The following is a 23,348-nucleotide window of genomic DNA, read 5'->3' on the forward strand; positions in this document are numbered from 1 at the left end:
AAGGTACCAGAAATCAGTCATCATGTTGACAAAGTCTATTTAGTACTATATAATATAACCAGAAAGCCAGTTGGCTTTGTGATTCCTTGCCATACCATTTGCTCAAATTCAATATAACTAAATAATTTTTAAAAATTAAGTGAGACCCAGAAAACATCAGAGATTTCCAGCTCTTATTTGAAGCACTTCCTTGTAAATATCAACCATTTAATCCACTGGTATGGATTTTAAAGAAATATTATTTCTATTCCAAATGTTTCAGTATCCAGGAAGTATCCAGGAAGAACAGTCATGTGAAATATCTATGTACATGTATTAATAAAGGGCATTTTCTTTTACCAATTTTGATATAACTTTTAATAACTGTTATTAATGTATGAGAGTTATCTGAAATATCTATCACACTGGAGCTTAGGAGGTTACGTGGGGACTTGATTAAGGTTTTCAAGATTGTGTATGGTTTTGACAATTTATCCTTTACCGACTTTTTCATGTTTGCTGACAGTAGTTGTACCAGGATCATTGTCTTAAACTCCAAAAGTCACATAGTAGGATTAATATTCGGCATAACTTTTTTTCTAACAGGGTTGTGAATGAGTGGAATGGTTTGCCTGAGAAAGTTGTACTTGCAAGTAGTGTCAATGGGTTTAAGAATGCTTTGGACAAGCACTTTAAGCATTGTAATCGGGTCTGAGTGTTTGTGTCTTCAGTTTTTTTTCCCTCTCTCTATAGGGTCCTTGATGGGGACTTTAGTGTCCCTCCTGATCCTTTATTCTACTAAAAGACTAAAAAAGATTTAATCCACTGGTAACGGTTTTTAAGTATAGAATTTATATTTCAAATGTTTCAATATCCAGAAAGAACAGTTTTCCTATGTGAAATAAAGACACATAGATGTATCAATAAAAAGATATTTCTTTTACCAATTTTGAGCTAGCCAATCAGCTCTGCTTCTAACCATCCCTTTAATAATTGTTATTGATGAATGAGAGGTACGTGACATTGTCTCCACACTGTGAAATATTTTCTAAACCAACTGCCAATTCAAAAGTCATCTAGTATAAATCTCAGAGAAAATGGTCAATTTTGAGACCATTTAAGATAAACTGTTGATAATCTGTACCACTTTTTGCACCTCTTAAGAGAACCTGCTGACCCCTTGAAGCTCAGAGGGTGAAAACTGTGAAGAGCAGTTGAGGGCACGTTTAAAGCAAAGATCTGCAGCAGAGTCCATTTCCTGGATGATTTTATGTTTTGTTGAAGACTTGAAGTCCTATATAGCCCCTTCACAAAACTCAACTGAAGTTAACCAAACTATGTTCACCAAAGAAAATCATATATAGCATTAGAGAATTCACAGGTCAATTGTAAAGTTTTTGAAGTTATCGTGTTGAAACAGTTTTCAGACTTTGACACCTGTTGATCTCATGTAAGCTTTGACCTCTATCAATTTCCATAGGTACATCATCATATCATGTTTAAATTAAATAAGTCAATCGGTTGAAGAGAAATTGACATTTTAACAATGTCATATTAAGGCCCACCCACTCATTTATATGAGATTGGCACCAAGGACAATAGGGCACATTTACAAATCATGGGACATCTACTTACCAAGCATGACATTTATTCAATTTGTGGTTGTTGAGATATCTTGTTTACAAGCAAGCCGTCACATACACACATACATACATACACACATGAAACACAAAGGCAATGGTTACTGAGCCTTCGGCATTGTAACCAAAAGTAAATGTATAATATATAATACCCTAGGAGTCTCACATAGTCTATTTTTCTCTTTCCAAATTCCTTGTTTACAAGATGCTTATTCACCACGACTATACAAATATTATTTTTGATTAGACTTTCAATTGAATTTACAAAACAGTTACCAGAACAAGTCAAACCACTTAGAGGCAATGATTTAAGACTACTTTACTGTCTATCCCTAACCATTACAGCTCACACTAACCTTAATTACAGCACTAAGAGAACCTTCATAGGGTGAACAATACACATTCACAATACAAATTATATTTTGTGTCATTGCAAGAGAGAAATTGCATTCTGAATGACTATACAAACAGTCCATGTAGGGGTCTGTGAATAGGTACTCGTCTATGGTCGTGCTATAACATCGCCATTGAAAAGATGCAACTATGTACCTGTAGGATCCCACAAAGTGCCAGCAAATAAAGACTTCAAATATCCTATTGGCAAGCTCTAGTTTGACTTGCATCATCATAATGCAACTACTACATATATAGTAAAACATAGCATGTGAAGTAAGGAAACAAGCAAGGCTGTATTATAACACCATACTATAGTTAGCATGTAGACAGACAACTTAGGCCTACAATTGATCAACATGCCATTTTTACCCAAATTGAATTCACTGCAGAATTTGTATATTAATACTACAAGTAGGCCTATTGTTAAATGTTCAGGGTCATAATGGCCAGGACAAACATTTTACATTTGTTTAAAACCACAAAGGAGTCATTTCTCCCTGCCGGCACACAGTGTGTAGTCTATATCTATGGCTTTTGAAACTGGCTGTCTAAAGTTTGCACTGAAGTTTTCTTATATCTGTCAAAAAATTTGTAAAATCACAGTAATAGTTGTACTGTACACAAATTTTTGCATCCACTAGTACCAATTTACCATTACTAAAGCAACTAAAAATTTCATATTTGTTTGAAAAGACAATGGAGTCAGTTTTGTTTAGCTAAGATCTCTAATGTATGCACACAGTGTGTGTACTCTGCAACCAGATTTTGAAATATGATTTAGAAAAAATGTGCACTAGAATTTGCTCAAATCAGGTAAAAATTTGTAAAATAAAACTAATAGTTATGACCTATAACATTTTTCACATGCACTTATGTAAAAGGTGTTGATACTAACCTGCTACAGAAGTCAGATTTTTGCAGTAAATATGAAGCCATTTATGTTTGGCCCTAATTTCTACAACATACACACAGTGTATAGTCTACAATCTCCTTTTTTTTAAATTGTATGTAAATATTTTGACCTGAAATTTTCTTAAATCCTGCAAATTTTGTAAGCTGTCACTAAAAGTTTTGTTCTACTCAAAAGTTTGCATCCAATGGTACCAAATTTCTTAATTCTAGACTGCTGAATAGTTCACATAAAGTTGTTCAAAAATTAAAAGAATTTCTTGCTCACTTCTCTTACACTTTTTGCACACAACTTGTGAAATTTAGGTTAACCATTTCTATTTTTATTTATTTTTTCATTAGAAATTATTTAATTTTGCCAAATTTGTAAAACAATAGTTCTAATTGTTAAGTAAACACATGTTCGTATCCACTTATATCAAATTTATCTACTTCAATTGACTAGCTGATTAACTTAGAGCTAAATTATATTCCTATTTTTATCATCATCCTGCTGTACTTACCAAACTGTACTCTCTCACTTCACAAGTGGAACTGCATACTGTTAACAACCTGTTTACATCAACAATCCTGAATCTATCAGTGAAATCAACATCAAATGACATCAGTTGTTGACTGTCAGAGAGAGAGTAGACAACAACATGGAGGTAATTCCATAAAATATAAACTAGACCACTAACAGTGATACTGAGTGCACGTGAGTAGCCTGGTGTTTTATACTCATGTACAATCTTTCCCTCCATGTTGTATCTAATCCCTCTCAGATCGACTGTAGATATAAACAGATCATCTCCATAAACTGTTATATCTGCAGGATATCCTTCTATTCCTTCCAAGGTGATTGTCTTGATTTCATTTAAACTAAAATCAAGCACAATCACCTCGTTAGAATACAAACCAATAAATATCTCTCCCTCTCTGACAGTCACACACTTGGCCATTCCATTGTGTAATAGGTAGACTGTGTGTAATGGTTCACTGTCGTCTGCCTCAATATGATAAACATGAACGTGATCACGGCACACAGTAACTATATGTGAATCATCCAAGAATGAAACACAGAGATACCACCATCTTGGATGAACAAATACGTTTTTAGTGCACAACTGAGTCATTAATCGTGACGAAGAATCAGGATCATTTAAAGTAAACAGGTCTATGAATGTATCTGTCCTGTCGTTGTGTACGCACACTGCCAGCTTGTTACCGCGTACAGCCATATCAATGACACACCAGTCACGTTCTTTTTTAAATCTTGGTATGGTAACGCTACGTACACTGCAATGGAAAAACAAAAAGTGCAAATACAGGTCAATCGCAAGCATGCATCTCCATGGTAACAAGTTAGCGTAAATACTGGCTAGTAAACAAGATCAGATTCACAAAGTAAACAACGGATGGAAGAATTAGCATCGTACTTTCGGAAGCTACGTAGGAAGAGACAGCTACTCCACTAAATTATTTTCAGTATTCTTTTACGTGTGGGGGGGGGGGGGAGGGGGAGCTAAAGGACAGTACTGATATACTGAAAAGGTCAGTAAAGAAAATAAGCTGACAGTGGAAGTAAAATTTAAGTGAAGATAGGCTTACAATGTCTTTGGAAAATTACTCATTTTTGGTTAAGGCACGTAAGAGCATATTAAACTGTGTGTGTGGGGCATCTGGATGATATAGGCCTATACTGGTCTCAATAGAATCGAAAAATATTATTTTGGAGTTTGTGGTGATCGGAAGGTAATGAATGGATAAGATGTTCTGCGGTTAGCAAGCCTATTAGTAACCACACAAAAAAAAATAACTAGATGTGTGTATTAGCACTGTACTACTTTCCGATAAGAGGCAATTTGTGCGGAATTGTGGAACTATAATTAAATAGTACTAATAATCGAACAACGTCACCACAATGTAACTCTATATATTGATTGTATTTGTTTTGTCTTGTTTCGAAAAAGGTGATAGAGTTCTACTGTATGTATAATTGTCGCCAATGGTAGATGTAAATTCAGTGTTTACATATTCAGCATGTGTAATGCAGTAAATAAATTTTCAGGCCGTACACTGCATAATTGTGCGCATTTACAAGACGTTGATGTGAACATTTATACTGAAGACCTTCCAGCTGGACCGAATAGGTGGCCTATATCTATTTCGATGCAAAAAGGTGCTATATTTTTCCACAATATCAATTTTTTGTGTGACATTTGACGCAATGTGAGCATCCGGTCCACAGGACTTATCGTTAAGTCGATACATGCTTTCTACTCAAGATGTGGCAAATCACGGAGAGGGGTGTCATATGTAGCCTATATACAGCGCTGTCACAACCCCAGTAATAATACGGACCCATGCAGCTGCAACTATTTAGGAAATTAACTTAGAAGAATTAGCTGTAGCTGTACCACGGACGTTTACAGACCTGCAATTAATCTGAGCCTGAGTAACTATATACCCTTAATGTTGGGAAATTGTACAGCACATGCAGTACGTGTGCATTTAGCTATTATAGTGTAGACGAAGCATCACAAAAGCTTTGTTGGAGGATTTCATCTTCATACAAATATGAGTTACTTTGACAAAATGTCTGCAATGTTTGAAGAGTTAACGGCACTTGATCGATCAGGCACGGTCAAGTTTCTGCTCGTGTGTGATTCATGATTTTGATAGCATATGTTTATTTGAAGAAAGGGGAAAAACTTTTTGGAGTGGTTTGTACTAAGGAAGAGAGTTAATTTGGACTCAATTTTTGATCATTATGGTGAAGTGATTCTTGGTTCTGCTTTACATTAATGTTAACCTTTACCGGGTAAATTGCAGCAAACTTTAATGCGAATTAAAAAAATATCAACAAGTGGAGGGAACAAAGACAGGAAATTATGATGACAAGAAAACGATCCTCGACCATTCTTTCCAAATGGAATCTGAGTCAGCATATAACGGACAATTGGTTCCAATGAAATATCAAAGCTTCCGCAGAACTACGGCAAATTTTCATGAAAAGAAAATATGGACGAAAGTGGCTTCATAAAGTAGTCACTTATACTGAGCGGATCTAGTAAAGGATCAAAATTTGTCAGTCCAGATCTTTGGTACGCTAAAATTTCAGGGAGGGCCATTCAAAGCCATAGGTTCATTAACCAACCTAGTAGGTCCCAATCACGCCTTACACAGTTACTAATTACAGACAAAACCATGGCGGGAAAACTTCTGAAATTGGTGGCGCTGTATCAAATTACAAGGGAAAAAATATGCTCAAGAAGCAACTGACAATACAAACATGCCAAATACGAAAGGACATACATGTGTCCACCTTTTACATGTGTCACGCCCCACACACTAATTCATTACATTAACTTTAAAAGCAATAGGGCACATACACAGCCCACTGACTATCAGACTATCATATATGACATATAATCTAACATACAGTCCCTGATACTTTCTTGCTTCCAAAAAAAATAATAATAATAATTAAGCCTGCCATATAAATTATTTTTAACAGTTTCCTAACGTGAACACTAACGTATTTGCTACCAATACATACAAGCCAAGTATGAAAGAAAACAAATGCTGTCAACATAAAGCCATGTAAAGATGTTTACATTATGCCCGCCTACTCATTATGTATGACTCATGGCATTACTTAAACAAGAGCATCAATGATGCAGTATCTCAATACTGGAAGTTTTAATTTTGATTCCTAATTTCAAATCTTTGCTCTGTCTCTACAATTATCAATATCAATCATGGTACAACAAATATAGAACTTGCATTTTTGCTACTTGGCCACGAATAGTCTCTGCAGGTTACACTTTATCCTGCTAGTCTTGCCTTTAGCGCTCATTGCCTGTTAGTCGAAAGAACGACGTTGCAAGGTTTAGTAATGTCATAGAATATTTAAGAACTTGTTTTTTATGTGGTATCCTTCATCTTGGGTCAGTCTCTGTTGGACTTTTTGGTCATATAGTTTGACGTCAATGACAACGGCCAAATTAGAAGAGGCGAACAACTCGACCATATTCTTGATGCCTGCCTTGAGAGCTAGACCTATTGACCTACTGTATGTTACTGTAGACTGTAGTGGTGACTACCATCAAAACCGTGTCCACTTCTAGATATCAAAACAACCCACGTTTTTCCATCTCAATTTTTCTTACATTGGAAAAAATAATGTAAAAGAAGATTACAAGTTTTTATATGCAAGTGATGGGTGGCCTCCTCCTCCCCTAATAGCCACGTCAGTTCCTCTCCATTTTGTTATTTTATTTTAATTCTTTGTACATTTGATGTCAAACATTACAGGTTCAAAAGAAAGCTAAACATACTTCTTATAACCTTATACATCTTATATCCTTATAAATAAAACATAACCTTATACAATTTTTATAGTCTTATAAAAGTTGTGATGCTATGGCCGGCTCCTCTTTTATAAGTACCCATCAACAAACTTACCCTGGTCCTTCCTAGGAAAAGCTGTCTGAACACCAGTACAATGCTAATGTGGCTATCACTGAAAGCCTAATAGGCCTAGGGGGCCTAGGCCTATATATATATTTTTTTAAATGCACTAGGCCTACAGTAAGTAGCCTTCAGAAATACAAGAATGTGTATACGTAATTATACAAAATACATGAAGGGCAATCAAACAAACTTATCATGGCCCTTTCTCTGAAAAGCTAACTGAACACCAGTACTATCCTTAAATGGATGTTACAAAAACGAAGGCCTAATATAAATTAAATGCACTACGTAGAATTCAGCAGTACAGAATTTGTATATATATGTAATTAGCATGCAATACACTACACCTGGCGTACCTAACTACAGTAGAGACAATTGGTCGCGAGGGTAGCCATTTTCGTATATCTAACATGTAGCTGCCATGAGTCATAGCCAATCTGCTACAAAACAGACTTGGGGGCGGGGCTTAATCATCAAAAACGGACCTTTTTACTAAAAGTAGGGGCGGCAGCTCAGTATTGTTTTAAGAAAGAAAAATCATTTAAACATCAAATAAAGCAAATAAAAGCCATAAAATGTCATATTCAGCTAGTAAAATTCTTATTAATACCTACCTGTAAACAACAAATGAAAGTTTAAAATGTTAATAAAATATATAATACATAGGACCCTATCTTAGACGATACCACTGTTGACAGACAATTCTATTCTATTCTCTTTCATAAAACATAAGTTTTGGAGCGTGTGCAAAAATGGGTTGTTTAAACTGTATTTCGGTCCAAATTGGCCCGATTTGGACATAAATCGGTGAAAAAGTCATAGAAGGAGATAAAATTCTCGAATAAAAAATAGTAACTTTTGTTGGCCTATATGATATATGCTTGCTCTGAAAATTCCAGAGAAAAAGAACTTTATATGAAGACGCTGAAAAATTTTTAAGAGAAGAGAGAGTCCCACTTACTGTTACAATATCTCTATACATGTAATGTATTGAGATAAAAAGCAATCAATATACAGCTGATTGGCTACCAGACTATCATATATGACATGAATCATTATGAACATATGGTTCCTGAGCTACTCACACACACATTTATATGTGTATATATATATATATATATATATATATATATATATATATATATATATATATATATATATATATATATATATATATATATATATATATATATAGATATATATATATATTTACAGTCACCTTCATGAATTACAACAAAGATAATTGAGAATAAAACTACATTGAAAATATTCATACTTACGGGGAGAGTTTTGATACATTCTTGCTGGCCATCGTCTTTGATTTTGTGTGCAGATATTCAATTCGTAATAGATTCCGATCTGGAGAAGAAATACATGTTTAGGAAATTAAAAGGACTGCATTTGTCGGTTCATTGGATCTTGGTCACCAATAACTATTTATAACTAAATGACCATATATTTAACTGAAATTTATAACTGCAGTTTTGTGCCTTTGGACATATGACTGAGTTAATGCAATTGGTTGGGATGTGAGTGGAGCATGTATGGGGAGATGGTTACACTGTACCAAAACTGATTGTGAAAAAGAAAAACTTTGTATGTAACCAAACTTCTATGTTGATATTAGTTACAGCATTTGCATGCATTTGTGTATGATGTGATGGTATTATGAAATGTAATTAGAGAAACAATGTACAGTAAAGGCAATTCATGCACATGGATATTACAATTCCACAATGCAAGTTACCAGTATATTGACCCTCCTTAGTTCCTGTCTTCATGTCTGGTCAACCCCCCCTCTCTCTCTCTCTCTCACTCATTTGACGGACAATACAACAAGACTCTCTCACATACTATCCGTACTAGCTACAATGTAACAAATGGTGGCAGACTGTATATTTACGTGTCTTGTTGATACTCTTGTGGGTTCAGTTAATATGGAATCAGACTGTATAAATTATGACACAGATGAGAAGCTTTAATATTTATGTTGATAATTAAGCATTAACATTTATCAATATAAATTTCCAGTAATAAATTCAAAACATATGTGCTGAATAGAAAACAAGTTGGGAATCAACACAGTCCGCTATGACATCATCACTATGGCTCATAAAGTTTGAAGGACATGAATCTTGAATTTGAGAGATCTTGTATACTGTGACATTCTCTCTATTTAGAATGTCATTAAAATGCAACGTTTAGTAGAAATATTATATTCCTCTAAAAATAGGGGAGTTGAATATTATGTAAAAAAAACAGAGAGAAGTTTTCAGCTGAATTGCTGTGATGACATCATTCAGCTGTTGCTAGATGCATTTCACAAAATACCACCAAATTGAAAGATTTTCCATCTTTGCCAATAGACATTTTTTTAAGGTTTTGACACAGATTTTCAGCATTTTCTCTAAGGAATCAACTTCAGCCACCTGAATACCCCTTGAATGTTACTGTGAATACAAATTATTTGTATGCATGTATTATTAGATGAATTATCAACCTGAATGAAGTCATCTGTATCAATCCAGTGAGTAGGTATTATTACCTTGTCTCTCCACATACTGCTGAAGATCTTTTCGGCCTGCCTTGTCCAAAGCTGTAGCAAGCACTCTGCAGGTGGCCCCAGTACCATTCCTTTTTCTCCAGAGATGAAGCATAAAGTATTTTGTGTCTTGATGACACCGGCGATTATCTTCCTTTAAATTATCAAGATCAGCATCGCTAATATTCAAATACCTGGCAAGTCTTTGCCACTCTGAAAACTCTGGCTTTTCTGCCAAATACTACAAGAAAGATGAATTGAAATTAAATCTGCTTCATTTACATTAAAAACATAAATATCTTACACTAAGGACAATTTATAGAATAGCTGTGGATGGAAGAGACCTTGATGAGTTGGTACACTAATGGCTTGTGGTCTAGTTGAAACAACTTAATTGATGTGGCAATAGAACATCAGCTGAGGGGTTAACTCCAGGAACAAAGCATAAAGTATTTTGTGGTTACGATATTCCCGGTATTATTTTCTTTTATATTATAAAGATTGAATTTGCTAATGTTCAACCCCCTGACAAGCATTTGCCACTCTCCAGTCAGTTTTGGTGCCAACTCCTACAACAAAGATGAAATGGTCGGAAGATACCTCAATGAGTTTGCACACTAATGGCTTGTGGTCTAGTTGAAACAAATAAATTGATGTGACAATAGAACATCAGAGGGGCTTATATTGTAATATTTATACAGAAAGTAGATGCTTCATTGTCCAAGAACTAAAAAATAACCCTAAATAACTGCCTATCTTCTTTCTGCCACACAAATACATAACATAATGCTGTGTCCACTTGGAACAGTATGATATCTGTACAATCCTTACAAATTTACTTATAAAAAGCATAACCAAGGCTGCTGAACAAATTTCAGAACCCACCAGACTTCTGGGAGAATGGCCACAAATAAGTTAATTTATTACAGTCATCGGTATAGTACATGTTAGGTAGTAGAGCCATGGGTTGTAGGAGGCATGACAGCTAGCAGGACCATTAACTGATCACAAACACCCACCACCACCCCTCCAAAAAACAACAATTTTGTCCCCTATCCCTGGATCATTATTGTAGAATCTTGACAAACAGCGTTTGGACAATAAATACCTTTAAAATGCTATCAGGTACTTTTCTGTCTAAGATTTCAACTGTGGACTGATTCCCCTGTGGAAGAGAACATACATAACCATTAAACTTACCAAAAAGATACATTGTTCCAAACTTGTTTTTTCGAAGGCTGCAAAATACACTAATTTATCTAACATATACTATTATAGCTAAATTCAATCTCCATATTTTTGGTGTAAGGATCAAACCATAGCATTAGAGAAGAATTGCAAGAAGTGGGAGAAAAAGGAGGTACTACCAAACGGGTAGAAACACACGCATAGAGAAAAGAATCTACTCATATAAATCAATTCCTGATATTCATTAATTATTTTCTCCATTTCTCCATTCTCACACCCTTGCAAAATATTGTCGTCTTGTAAAATATGTTTTTACTTTTATTTTGCAAATGGAAATGCAAAACAAACGCTCAGTATCATGCATAGCTTGTCATTATGATTAAGCAATCACATATTTCTTTGTTTTACTAGACATTCTCTTTTGCTTGTATAAAAGTAAAAGTTCTGTAGGTCTTGAGTTTTTTGTAGACCTTATCTCCTCCATTTTATTTTATGGCTGGACCACCCTTTGCCTCTTACTCTACATTTTAAATCAGTTAGAAAATACAGGAATGCGTATAAGTTTTTGGAAACTATATGTTGACAGGTGTTTTTTTTTTCTATGTGTTTGTTTTTAACAGGGAGTTTTTATGGAACAACTCCCTAGTTAAAGCCACATGCAGAGGTTACAACATCACCAAGAAAGCATAAACATTCAGAAGGAGAGAAACATTATGGAGAGATTCATTTCATTCCAAACCTACTTTGCATGGTTCTGTGGCATCTACAAGCCTGTACAAAGAAACTTATTTACTTTAGCCAGTTGATGATGATGATAAAACTGATGTTGGTTGCATAATTCGGGCAAAGATCAGGTCATAAAATCAAATATTTCCTGACTATCCATAGAATTGACTGACAAAAGTAGTGTTGGCACTCAAACATGTCTTCAACAGTGGTAAGGTATATACTGCAACACATTACAATCATGTTACCACCCTAACATTGTTTTGTTAAAGTGATGTCAGGTATAATGGTTCACTATAATATTACAACATGCAGCTCATGCTAATAAGGATATGAACCCTCAAGTGGATAGTTTGAGATCAGTGCGCTTTCTCAGATGATGCAGTGCTTAAGAAACATTAGCTAAACCACTTAGTTCATGAAAATCTGTTCCAAGAGCCTGTCAACTCAACAGCTTGATCTAACCTTTTGATCTCTTTGTACCACAATCCATTTAATCAGTAATACACATATCAAACATTTCCATTCCAAAACAACGAACCTCCAACTTTAATACAAATATAATAGGATCAGAGTTCCCCTGTTGTGCTGAAACATTGCAGAATGAGTCCTGAGTTTCTTTCCTTTGAAGTACAAATGACACTAAGCGATCTTCAGACCCTGCTATAGACTGCCAAGATATCTCCTACAAGAAGAACAAAATGATAAATGCATTTGGTGATGTTTAAACCATGCAGATACATTGCTAAACAAGAGCCCAAGGGCACTGTGGTTCCTTGCGTAGAGGTATATGACAATACACATAATATTATCATAGCAAGATTGGGCTCAAATAGTCCAAGTAATTGTGGTTTTACATGTACCCATAAAGTACGCCATGAACATTCTTTGAGTGGTGTGTGCGTGTGCGAGTGGTGTGTGCGCATTATAAGTCTTATTATTATTATTATTAAAGTAACCAACACTATAGCCAACACTTTTGGGCACTTTTGAGATCTGAATATGGCGTCGAAAATGTAAGAAATATAAGGTCACCTACAAGCGGGTCAACAGATTTGATAAAATTGGTGACCTCAGATCACATGACCGTTAAGTTTGAAAATGTTCCCACCCCATTCACAACTTGTCCCAAAATATCAATCGTGTCAGACCTTGGCACTGGGAGTTAATTGCATTAAATGTCTAAAAATTAACTTTGAACTCATATAACTTCACACACAAAGGTCACTTGGGGGTCAACTCATTGACATTTTTGATTGGTGAGACGTGAATATAGCATCAAAACTATAAAAATTCAAACACTTTTTCTTTGCCCATTTTCTCCCCCCAAAATACTAGTTTTTTAACATTAATTGACCTTTGGTGACCTCGGATCACATGACCATTAAGTTTAAAAATATTCCTCTATACCATTCGCAACTTGTCCCAAAATATCAACCGTGTCACACTTTGGCACTGGGAGTTATTGCACTAAATGTCTGAAAATTAACTTTGACCTCATATAACTTCACACGCAAAGGTCACCCATTGACATTTTTGATTGGTGAGACGTAAATATAGCATCAAAACTATAAAAATTCAAACACTTTTTCTTTGCCCATTTTCTCCCCCCAAAATACTAGTTTTTTAACATTAATTGACCTTTGGTGAACTTGGATCACATGACCATTAAGTTTGAAAATATTCCCCTATACCATTCGCAACTTGTCCCAAAATATCAACTGTGTCACACCTTATTGCATTAAATGTCTGAAAATTAACTTTGACAACGTATAACTTCACACACAAAGCTCACCCGGGTGTCGACCCATTGACTTTTTGATTGGAAGGTACCTTTGATATCCAAATCTAGCATCAAAACCAAACATTTTCTTTTTCGCCCGTTTTCTCCCAAAATAAGCACATTTTTTTCTAATGTGACCTTTGACCTTTTGACCTTGGTTTCAGATGCAGTTTGGTCTCCTGATTCCAAAAAACAGCAAGACAAGTCTATACAGCCATCCTAACTCCGACCGAAAACTTTGACCCCATATAACTTTGCACACGAAGGTCACACAGGGGTCAACCTATTAACATTTATGATCATAAGGTACCTTTTACATCTGAAAATAGCATCAAAACTGTAAAAATCCCCAAAACACTTAAAGGTCACCAGAGGTCAAATTGAGGTCAAGGGTCACCCAGATGCGGGTCGACAATTGGATTAAATTGAAGCAACTCCCAACCCTAACGGACAATTCGTTTTCAAGTTATCGCAAAAATACTCGTTTTTAACATTAATTGACCTTAGGTGACCTCGGATCACATGCAAGTTAGTTTCAAAATGTTCCCCTAACCAGTTCACAACTTGTCCCAAAATATCAACCTTGTTGCACATTGGCACTGGGAGTTATTGCAGTTTTAATATTTTGGGTTTTTGGACCATAACTGACCTTTGTGGGCACCAAAAACAATAAGGTACATCTTCTCTATGTGACGGATCTATAGTCCAAGTCTGGCCTCAGTCCAACTTTCCCTTATTGAGATAGAGCGTACCCACACAGACACACACAAACCTGACTACATTGGTTCCTTTTGCTAAAGCAAGGAACCAAAAACCTTGTTGTCAAGCTTCCATTGCAGATGAACATATCAAAGAAATATTACTGTCACAGTATTTTATAGCCTGTAAATATGGTGCCGTATCTCCTACCCGAGCTGACAGTGTACAGTTTGTGCATAACTTAGTACAATTGTGTATATTCCACAGTATTACACTATGTAAGCCAGAGTGCTGTATGTCATTATGAGTTCAACCTGGTTAGCCCTCGCTTGGTTTATACCCAAAAAAAACAGCAATTTTTCGGGTATCATGTGATCTAGGAAGTAACCATAAAATCTTAGCTTATGAAGCAGCTGCAGCAGGAATAAACTTTCACAAAAAATCTTGAGGAGTGAGAGATGGAAGATAGCTTTGGTTACTTTGTAGATCATGTGATACCCGGAAAATTAATGTGTTTAGAGTATAATCCAAGCGAGGGATAACCACATTGAACTCCTAATGGTAAACTAATAAGAAATTATGACATTTTTTTAGCGCCCTCTCACAAACATAATAAACTATGTTATCAAGTCTAAATAAAAGTAATATCTGACCACTTTAGAACTGAAATATGCAAATGAAAAAAATTACCTTTTTTGGTTTATCTTGCTCTATAGCCCAAGTATTGCCTGGATCAGTGCCATTAAATGATATTGTTAATGGCTGTTTTCCTTCTTTCAAAAATTTCAATTTGAGTTTTTTTGCAGGTTTCATGTCTGGATTCAATTCTAGTATCTGAAATGAAAATCATTTACTAGATGTTACTCTCAATAAAACAAACAATTTATGTCAAATTTACTGATCAATTCATAGGTTAATCTACAAAAAAGTGACTTTATAAGGAAAAAATTCTTTTTGTAAAAAATATACTTGCTGGTATACTATTTTAGAAAGAATGATGCATCACAACAAACCATTTAATAATGAATTTACATTAGGTTCACCAGGAATGTCTTCGTAATATCCAACTTCTAAATTGGCAGTTTTCTTATCCTGTAGTATATCTTTCGTAGCAAATACCACAATATTCTTAGCTTCAACTTCTTTGTCATCAATTACAATCTTCACCCAGCAAAAGCCAAGAAGTCTCACTGTACACTTTGAACGATGAAAGATATAAGGGCTGAGCGGTCTCTCTTCCCAACAGGGTCTTTGGCCTGTCAAGTTTACAGAAATGAATTTCAATCAGATAAATGAAATCACTAAGAGTGTTGATTTTAATATTTTACCATAAACTACCAGTCCATCAACCTTGTGCATGGTATTTCATAAATATTAAATATTAATTTATCAACTCCAGTGTGTTTGTCTATGAATTAATTTACTTTTAGCTGAAACGGTGGATATTATGCTTACTAAGTAAATATTTATTATCATTATACAGAGATGTCAATGTAAATAACAATGATGTTCTTTTCTTTTGGTAACATCCTGACACATTAACCGCACCTGTGCAGCAATAAACAATACACAGGATAGAAGGATTTATGAAGTGTCTCTCAATATAAAGAGGAGTGTGTATGTCTGAGAAAGCTTTTTATTAATCCTGTTCCCTGTGAGGGAGTGAAATAAAAATCAAGATCCAGCAGTCTGTATAGTAGCATATCTAATCGAAAACAATTGGGCTGCATCATTCATGTTTACAATTCACAATCTTCATTCTACATCTTTGCACCCCCCTCCCAATAAAAACAAAAGCATAAAATTGTCCTTTTACCCATTCAGTTTTGGCATCATTCCCCATTGTCACCTTATATTAAGGTAATAGCTAACCTGTGAAGGTTGCACATCTATTTATCATTTTTCTTCTTGTATTTAATTAGGCAAAACTTCAGATCATTAAATCTGTTACTATAGGCTACTAGAAATTGCACCAGTCCGTAAACTAGATTTGCAAGCCTTCCCAGAATCAGGCAAAAGGTACAAGAATCCTCTGCAGGACTTATAAAAGCTAGTTAGCAATGTCTTGTTAAATTGGTCCAGACAAAAGTGACAAGAAAGATTAGTGACAAGTGACAACACCGATTAGATTAACTAGCCTCCCCTAAACCAATCACACAAGACACCACATACTAAGACTCTCTGCTTGTCCCAAACAGCTGGTGAACCAAGCCATTTTATTGGTCCAGACAAAATAAAGAGTTCAATGCATTGCTTCATAAAGTCAAAAATTACAATAATCAGTTAATCTGTTGCAGTAGATTTGAAGTGCACTGCCCAATGAAGAGTTGCCATAAAGCTGTCTCTTTCATTTTAATGCATGAATAATTCAGTGTGTTGCAGCCAAGTCATTCGATCACAGCCAGACCACTTTCATTAATATCAACTTTGTTCTTGAATAGCTTAAAACCATATAAACCAACTGTGATCTCCTTCTATAATGTCTTCAAATACAAGATAATATCATACTTAACTAATTTGTTGGCTGCATTTTATATCTCGGAATCCTATCCACCAAAGTTTTGCAGTTATTATACACACCCTTAACTACACAGTTCTGTTGTAAATAATTTGTCAAAAGTTTTGGATGTTTACTGAGAGTTACTTTTTTCTAAATGAATATTATTTGTTTTAGCTTCTTTGATGAAAGGCAAGCAGTGGTATAGAAAATAAACTTTCATTGTTGCAGTGTATGCTGTCAACTTTTCAATTTCACAGTGCATTCCACAGTGCATTCCACACATGTTAGGTGGCAGCTATTCGGTGAGGAGTGAAGTGAGATATTGTATGTGATAAATCATGTGAAGTCAAATAAAGTACAATAATGTGTGAAATCAAGCAATATATTGTAAGATAAAGTGAGGTTTACCTTCTTCATGGTGACTGACATAAACCTTGGCTTTAGCTTTTTCCTCATTAATAAAAGTCAGACAATGTGGTAAGGTCAATGAAACTTCACGTTTTAACTGCAAACCATTCGGCAGAAGCTCCAATACCACTGATGAATTACTTGAAAAGGATGTGGCTGGCTCATTCAAAAGACTTGGTGGAACCATTTTTACTTGGATATTGTGTTCCTCTGTGACTGCGTTTGGTGGAAAAACCAGTTTAATACCCGTGTTTGGAATCTGTAATAATCCTCCCTTTTCAGATATGGAAGATGTTATTTTCATGGTGTCTGGTGGCTTCCAGTCTAAAGGGAAAATAGTTGAATTGTTACCTGAAACTATCATCTGTCTATATTTTAAACAATATTCCAGTGATTGTCGTTCATTGTGTAACAAAGTTACTGGAAATTATGTATATTTTCAAAAGCATATATCCTACTATAAGTTTTATTTTATTTTACACTTGATGAAATTTAAAGTATGCATCTGGTAGCACCCCAGTTAGTTAAGCCATGATGGCAATTTAGCTTACTTTACTTCAATAATTACAAATGATTTATCCCCTTGAGGAAATAACTTTCTTGCACCTTGATGAACTAATACATGCAGAGAGCACAGACAATTAATTCGCTGAAGTGTATCACATTTCAAGTAAATAAAAATAACAATTATTATTAGAAGTTATGCCTTTATAAGAACCTCTGCCATGATGACATCACATCCTATTGTAAGGACTCATCATCATCGCACCATAAGGAAGAATTTAAGTCATAATTTACATTCAAACATCAGTATATCTAGGGCTAGTATTAATATTGAGAAAAAAATGGGCAGCAGCAGGATTCCTGCTATTGTGCAGGCATTATACTTTATGCATGTTCACAACCTTTATGCTTTCATGGTTTTAATCTTGCACTAAACTGTTTTTGTATTACAAGACAAATGACAATTTGATCATCAACATGATGCTTACTATGCTCATTAAAAACTTAGCTGCACCTGTGATTTTAAATTACTACTCTTAAAAATCATCTTCTAAAGACTTCCAAATTTGACATTACAATTTATAATCATGCATGTTGACAACCTAAATGCTTTCATGGTTTTAATGTTGCAGTAAACTGTTTTTGTATTACAAGACAATTGACATATGCAAAGTTGATTATCAACATGATGCTTATCATGCTCATAAAAGCTTAGCTCACCTGTGATTTTTAATTACTACTTTTAGAAAACATCTTGCAAAAACTCCCAAATGTAACGTAGCAATTAATTCTCCTTTTCTCTCGCAGTACTATGAAAATGGCCATTTTAACAGCAAGGAACAAATGTAATGTCTCAGCGGGCAGAATACCACCACTCAGGTACTTCTCATTCAGCTTTGATTCATGTCAGAAAAATGCTTTGTTTCACCATAATATTCTTTATATAATTACAAGGGTTGAGAAATGTCTATGTTTTGTTCACCTCATGAGGTGTACATACTGACCTAGTGAAATGAAAGTTGGAGTGTATGCCCACTTTTTAAACAATAGAAGGTATGTACCCACCTTCTTCTTTTTCTGGTATGTACCCACTAGCACCTTCTTCTTCTTCTGGTATGTACCCACGTTCTTCTTCTTCTGGTATGTACCCACCTTCTTCTTGCTTACGGAAAGTTGATGAAGGTATGCGAATGCATGACTTACTTCCTTCACCTACAAAGAAACATAACAGTAAAATATGCAGTCATTTTCAAAGTAGTAAATAGAAACAAAATAAGACTTGTTTCAAGCTTCAAGTCTTGTTTTGCATTGAGTTTGTCCTGAGCTGGTGTATACTTACCTCTGAAAGGAAAGTAAGGACATCCAGACCCAGGTCATTTCCAAAGTAGTAAATAGAAACAAAATAAAACTTGTTTCAAGCTTCAAGTCTTGTTTTGCATTGAGTTTGTCCTGAGCTGGTGTATACTTACCTCTGAAAGGAAATTTAAGTAAGGACATCCAGACCCAAGGTTAGGTCCGGGACAATTAAGTCACTGGGCCCCATTCTTTTAAGATGTCATACATTCATGGTACATTGATGGCATATATGAAGATTTCTTCTGGGAAAAGGAAGCCATGGCTTGATCCATCCATCCCATGCATACTGGGGTCCCATAAAAGACATCAGGCCCCATGTTTGTAGTCCCACCTGACCCAACCTATCGTCAGGCCTGGTACCTGAAATTATTATCTGTTTATATTTTAAAGGTATATGCAAGTGACCGATCCTCATTGTTTAACAAAGTTACAGGAAATTCTTCATCTTCAGCTCAAAAGAATATCATATATTTATTAGGGGTTTGGTATCATGGAAGTACGATATTTTGTTCTACATTTGGTGGAATTCCATAATACATAGCCTGTTAACACCCCAGTTAATGAAGTCATAATGGTAGTTGAGCTGAAAATGTGTTTAAAATTTTTTTTCAAAATGAAACCGAAGTTTCAGATCCATCCAATTTGCATTTTGTGACATATCAATTGTCCGAATGAGACATCCCCATGAAAAGGGACATAAAGACCATTATTGCAAAGCTTATGATCTTCAATGAAACCAATAACACATATTTTAAACTGAATGGCCTGATTTAAGTCACTCTAGTTTTACAGGATAAATTCACAAATCGCCATACACATTTCAAAATGATTACTTTGCAATTACAGTTTCTATTTATAACATGATTTTCACCTACTTCAGTTTTTCTTATAGCATGGGATTTTCATAGATGTTTACTGCACAAACAAGTTTAATGTTAATGTATTAAGTACAGTGTCACTTAAATCTTACATTCTGGAACCCTACAAGTAACCACCCATCAATTATCCATTGCCTATACTTACTTCTTCCTGTTAAGATATTAAGTGCCCCAAGGTTCTCACTGAATTCATCAGTGAGAGCTGATTGTATAATCCCTCTATTCTCTAGCTCCACGAACAGGTCCTTGGAGTGTGATGGGCTGTTAATTATGGCCTTTACATGTTCCAGAGGCAACATGAAGAAGTTTGCAAGGTGTTCTGTGTCACTTCTTGTCATCTCTGCAAATACCTTTTGCAAATACCTTTTTGTCAAAAGATTGAAATCCTTTCAAGAAAAAGAACCAGAACGAGAAAACATTTAGTGGTTCCGATGCCCAAACATATTCATAGAGTGGTAAGCCATACATGTTAATATTCATGAAATTGTGCACACCAATATGAAGAGCAATTATCTATTGACTAATGCTGCAACATCTAAAGGAAGGTACTAGGAATCATTATGATGTTAACAAAGTGTATTTAGTGATATAGTATAACCAGAGAGCCAGTTGGCTTTGTGATTCCTTGCCATACAATGTGCTCAAAATTCAAAATTACTATCTGAATAAATAATGTAGAATTTATAAGTGAGTTGAATTTGTTCAAGAATTAGGTGAGAACCAGAAACGATCAGACATTCCAATTCATTTTGTAGCACGTCATCAACCATTCAATTAACTGGTAAAGTTTTTAAAGTATACACTATTTCTAGCTTTAATTTGGCGGTATCATGTTGAAAAGGTTTTCAGACTTTGGCACCTGTTGACCTCATGTGACCTTTGACCTCTACCAATTTCCATAGGGTTCCTACACTCACCAAGCTGGATCTACCTACCAAGTATGACGTTGATTCTACCGTGTTTGTTGAGATATGTTTACAACTGTTGTTGACGATTTCCCATTAAACCCCACCCACCATGAATATTAATGAGGTAAAATTATTGTTCAAAAGAACATGAACTTATAGTTACTGTACATCACAATACTAACTACAAATTAAATCACACATACGGTTAAAAAGATAAATATAGACATTTTACAAATTTTATGGTAAGTCCCGCCCACTCATTAATATTCATGAGATGAAACCACAAACTATAGGGCACATCTACTCACGATAGGGCATCTATCTACCAAATATGACATTGATTCAACTTGTATTTGTTGAAAAGTTGTGTTCACAAGCCGTGTTTGACCAATTCCCATTAAGCCCCACTCATTCATTAATATTCAAGAGATGGGAACAAAACACAATAGGGCACATCTACACACCATGGGCCATGTGGGTCAATCCATGCAAAATCAACAGATTTTTGGGTCGATTCCATGTTGACCCTCTCAGAATCGCCTGAAATTGATATGGTGTCTTGCCATATGTCTCAAAGGATGAAATTGGGCAAACAAACTTTTGAAAACTTTTTGGTTGCTAGGATATGGCCTCGCCTAGCAACCAAATCCAGATTGCATTTTAAGAGCCCTAAATTTACACACATATATAGTACACACTGTACATGTATGCACTGGTTCACATTCATTTCTATTCTGGTATAGGGTTGGGTAGAGGATATGGGTCAGAGGGGGGTGGGTTACATGCATACAAACAATTTGAAGCAGAAGATTACCAAACCAAATAATTCAGTTTACCTTGAATGCATGTGTTATGCATTCTTTTTGCAGTAAACGTCAGTCACATACTGTATGCATATACAAATCTGCATAGTGCACTATGGGGGGGGGGTAGGAGGGGGGAGTCAAAGAGTATTAGACAGAACACTTTTAATAAATACATTTCAATAGTTTCTAATGTTGTTTAACATTATCTCCTTGAATGAAGATGTTACCACTGTTTGGCCTCAATAGCATGTTTCTGTAGAGCTGGTGTAACTCTCATATACGACACTTTAAGCTGCTCATCAGAGCATCAATAACTTATGTAAAGATGTTTTAGCTCATTCTTTGCATCATAACTATACATATCTTACTAGTTTTGTATTGAAAACCAAAAAAAAAGCCTTTTAATTGTGACCAAATTTGACCTTGAAATGCCCAAAATAGCCCAAAATATTGGTAAAATGTGATGTTTGAGGGTGCTGTTCACAGGCATCTTTGGGCATATGACCCTGCAATACAGTTTATTTGTAGTCCTTATGCTAGTGGACCACCCTCATAATTGTTCAGCACCTGTATGCTAATGCTAAGAAGTTGTTGTCATTTGAATTACTCAGATCGGCTTGTGCAAGCATTTTCATACATATGAACCAAGTGATGTTGGCAATTTTTGAGTCGTATATTTGAGTAGATAACACAAAATACACAACTTTTTCACTTGAGTTTTTAAAATTAGGGTCAATACACTCCTGTAAAATGGTATTTGAAGAAAAATTGAAATTTACCCACAGGCCCAAATAATTAGGGCCAGAAGTGAGATTTCTTAAGTTTAAGGGCGCTGTTCGTAAAATGTACGACCTGCTTGACTTTTTTTTTCACCTTTCCCGTACAACTACCACTGGACAAGGATCCTTTGCAAATTAAAACTCAAACATGCCTTTGCTTGTGAATATAGAGCAAACTCAAAGTAGGGCCAGAAAGGGCCATATCAATTTCAGGCGATTCTGAGAGGGTCGACGTGGAGGCCACTGTTGATTTGGCATGGATTGACCCATGTATCTACCAAGTATGCTGTAATTCAACTTGTGTTTGTTGAGGTATCGTGTTTACAATCCACTTTCCACAAATTCCCATTAGGCCCCACCCATGCATGAATATTGACGAAGTAAGGGTGTATGTTGCAAAGAACATGTTACGTACATCATCATACCATGTATAAATTAAATTAGTCATGGGTTGAAGAGGTATTGTCATTTTAACAATGTCATATTAAGGCACACCCAATCATTAATATATGTGATTGGCAACAAAGACAATAGGGCACATTTACAAATTATGGGACATCTACCTGCCAAGCATGACATTTACTCAATTTGTGGTTGTTGAGATATCTTGTTTACAAGCAAGTCGTCACATCCACACACACATGCGCACATACCAACACAAAAATAAAAGCAATGGTAACTGAGTGTTCGGCATTGTAACCAAAAGTAAATGTGTAATATATAATACCCTAAGAATCTCACATAGTCTATTTTTCTCTTTTCAAATTCCTTGTTTACAAGATGTTTATTCACCACGACTATACATAAAATAATTTTGATTAGACTTAAAATTGAATTTACAAAACAGTTACCAGAACAAGTCAAACCACTAAGAAGCAATGATTTAAGA

General features: G+C 35.2%; 1 protein-coding gene across 7 annotated transcripts in view; it reads right to left on the reverse strand.

The window, feature by feature from the left end:
* Positions 1 to 23,348, reverse strand: part of LOC139976942 (uncharacterized) — a 179,773-nt gene that overhangs the window by 110,995 nt on the left and 45,430 nt on the right. For all 7 annotated transcript variants that reach the window (XR_011796329.1, XR_011796330.1, XR_011796331.1 and 4 more), the window contains exons 15-24: positions 20,112 to 20,352; positions 18,798 to 18,944; positions 17,229 to 17,552; positions 15,353 to 15,576; positions 15,011 to 15,154; positions 12,380 to 12,523; positions 11,033 to 11,089; positions 9,928 to 10,165; positions 8,663 to 8,741; positions 3,428 to 4,202 (exon numbers count right to left, since the gene is read on the reverse strand). Coding sequence is in view for 4 of the 7 variants with exons in the window: in XM_071985830.1 (XP_071841931.1) it covers positions 3,428 to 4,202; positions 8,663 to 8,741; positions 9,928 to 10,165; positions 11,033 to 11,089; positions 12,380 to 12,523; positions 15,011 to 15,154; positions 15,353 to 15,576; positions 17,229 to 17,552; positions 18,798 to 18,944; positions 20,112 to 20,352 (2,373 nt within the window). In the remaining 3 variants the exon portion in view is untranslated. The remainder of the gene's footprint in view (positions 1 to 3,427; positions 4,203 to 8,662; positions 8,742 to 9,927; positions 10,166 to 11,032; positions 11,090 to 12,379; positions 12,524 to 15,010; positions 15,155 to 15,352; positions 15,577 to 17,228; positions 17,553 to 18,797; positions 18,945 to 20,111; positions 20,353 to 23,348) is intronic.

Source organism: Apostichopus japonicus, chromosome 12 (assembly GCF_037975245.1).
Source record: "Apostichopus japonicus isolate 1M-3 chromosome 12, ASM3797524v1, whole genome shotgun sequence".
Lineage (NCBI taxonomy): Eukaryota > Metazoa > Echinodermata > Holothuroidea > Aspidochirotida > Stichopodidae > Apostichopus > Apostichopus japonicus.